Raw genomic sequence first — 2,817 nt, 5'->3', positions numbered from 1 at the left:
GCAGCAGCTAAGATGCGGCTGAGCATCGCCACTGAGGCGACGGCATTGGCTGCCTTGGAGGCCATTTCTAACTGCACCAGGAGCTCAGATAATAGGGCCGGGATATTGTCTGTTGCGATCACCCTGCGGACATAGCCCTTACCTACACAGGCACACGACACACAGGCATAGGGCAAATGGTTGAGTGGGTAGTTACGGATGGTCTAGGGGTAGGGTTTTAGGGTTTTCAAGGGTCTGCGTTATGGTGGATAATGATTTGGGGTGCAGATCTGTCCACAAGAGTGCCCTCGCATTGCACGAAAAGGTCTTAGCCATGTCACAAGGGTTTACAAATGCACACAGACACATAAACGCACCAATATAAAAACAGCACCACAGACACAGACACAGACACAGACACAGACACAATGACAGAGACAGAGGCTGAGACAGAGACATAGACCAAGACAGAGACAGAGACAGAGACAGAGACAGAGACAGAGACAGAGATATATATATATATATGCACCAATATCGTATCCACATAGAAGTCTTACGCACACACACACACACCTGCACATGGGTGGGTGTCCAGGGCCGCAGCCAGGCCAGAATGGGTCTTAAGTGCGCACTGGAGATATAGGCGAGTGCCTATAAGCACCAGCAACTGACGGATGCGTGCCTGTGTGACATCGCCTTCGCCACAGTCTATGTGCAGCAGATGAGGGTTTTGGTGTGCGTGGTCTTCGGAGTGCTTCTTATCCGCTGCGTGATTTGATTGGCTGTCTATTTCTGGCTGCTGCTCAGTTGCTTCCATGGCAACCGCCACACTCTCGTGTACGGGAGTGGGTGCCGCATCTTCTACCACCGCTTGTAAGGTCTGTGGCTCCGTAGAGTTTGCTTCGTAGTTGGTGGTGACGTCCTCGTCTTTGTCTTCAGACCAGTCAACGTACAACTCATCCGGCACTAGACTGGCAAACAGGGCCGATCTACAGGACAACAGAGACCCAGATATGCATACGCGGGGTGAGATAATAGGTACATCATAAGGACAAACAGGGCCGATCTACAGGACAACAGAGACCCAGATATGCATACGCAGGGTGAGATAAAGATACATCATAAGGACAAACAGGGCCGATCTACAGGACAACAGAAACCCAGATATACATACGCAGGGTGAGATAATAGGTACTTCATAAGGACAAACAGGGCCGATCTACAGGACAACAGAGACCCAGATATACATACGCAGGGTGAGAATAAACCCAGGTATGCAAGGTTGAGAGCTAGCGTTTTGGGGAAACCCCTAAACCCCTAAACACCGATACAAAAGGCGCACAGCAGAGATGGAAACTGGAACAACCACCCACGTACGTACAAGCACACTCACCTGAATGCACACACTCATCTGAATACACACACTCACCTGAATACACACAGGCGTGCTATCTCCAGCAAAGTCGTCGGGTCGGGTGGCACCAGAGCACCATCTCCACTACACTTGCGACTGCAAGGACACCCGTCGCCACGTACAATGCCACCTGCGCTACTGTCCGTGTGTGTGCCTGCGTGTGTGTCTGTGTGTGTATCCGTGTGTGTGTTTGTACAGTAGGTCTCTGTACTGTCGTGTGCGTCGTACTGTTTGTCGTCTATTAATAGAACTCCGGTCATGACGTGGCGGGTGTTCATGACGTACGGTAGTCTGTCCAGCAGAGGTGTGAGGTGATTGGGCGGCAGGCGCAGCGCCGAGATGCACGTGTACGTGTACGTGGGTGTGGACGTCTCACTGTAGACAATTAAAGAGGAATCGCATCGGTGAGGGGATTACGGGACGGTCACGTGGGAATAACGGGATGGGAGAAGTAGACGTGCGGAACACTGGAAGCGCAGGCAGGTGTGAAAGCACACGAGAGTCAACGGTCAAGCACTCATACGCTCAAGCAAGCACACGGAAAATACCACAGCAGCCGACACGAATAGGAGCACACGCAATGGGCGAGTGGGCACACACAACACAGACATGGAATGGATGTACGTGTAGATATGAATGTATGACGATGCATATGGAAGTAGGGTTTCAGGGTTTTAGGGTTATAGAATACCCGTACATGTCAGAGTAGACAAGTAGGCTGGTCTTACATCCACACACCTCAACTACAAATAACGCAACATACATGTAGAGGGGTCAATATCACACACACTGACAGCTACAACCATGGAAACACGCGTGATATCATGGTAGCATACATTATACCACACACGGGCTGCCGTGGCAACATCATAACAAACACGCGTGTTACCATGGCAACATACATCAAACCAATCCCACGTAATACCATGGTAGCATACATCATACTATACACACGGGCTACCATGGCAGCATCATAACAAACACGCGTGTTACTATGGCAACATACACCGTACCAATCCCACATAATACCATGGTAGCATACATCATGCCACATACACGTGTTACCACGGCATTCGCATACCATACCTGGGGGTGTGTGAGTGCTTGTGGGTGAGTTTTGCGCGTGTGTTTTTGTTGGTTGTGCTTGATCGTATCTTGGTTCGCGTGCGCGTGAGTGCCAGTTGCATGCACGCCTGTCGCTCGCCACTGCCACAGCACAGACTGTTCAGCACCAGCAGCAACTCAGCCACATACGACTCCATTCTAAAAACAGATGCGTTAGGTAAACGGGGAGAAGAAATGAGTATTCCTGGGTAGGGTCTACTCTAAGTAGATACAAAGAGGAAAGGTCTCAAAAATATAAATATAAATATATATATATATAAATATATATATATATATATATGTATATATACACATACATA

At 49.3% G+C, this 2,817-nt stretch overlaps 1 protein-coding gene across 1 annotated transcript in view; it reads right to left on the bottom strand.

The window, feature by feature from the left end:
* SARC_11963 (hypothetical protein) overlaps nucleotides 1-2,817 on the bottom strand; it is a gene marked incomplete at both ends in the record, with an annotated part of 8,897 nt that continues 6,080 nt past the window's right edge. The window contains 4 exons of the mRNA XM_014293940.1: nucleotides 1-142; nucleotides 553-968; nucleotides 1,409-1,768; nucleotides 2,480-2,656. Of these exons, the coding sequence (XP_014149415.1) occupies nucleotides 1-142; nucleotides 553-968; nucleotides 1,409-1,768; nucleotides 2,480-2,656 (1,095 nt within the window). The remainder of the gene's footprint in view (nucleotides 143-552; nucleotides 969-1,408; nucleotides 1,769-2,479; nucleotides 2,657-2,817) is intronic.

Source organism: Sphaeroforma arctica (assembly GCF_001186125.1).
Source record: "Sphaeroforma arctica JP610 unplaced genomic scaffold supercont1.1980, whole genome shotgun sequence".
In the NCBI taxonomy this organism is placed as follows: Eukaryota; class Ichthyosporea; order Ichthyophonida; genus Sphaeroforma; species Sphaeroforma arctica.
The sequence above is the reverse complement of the archived record's forward strand: the minus strand, read 5'-3'. Positions and strand labels throughout refer to the sequence as shown.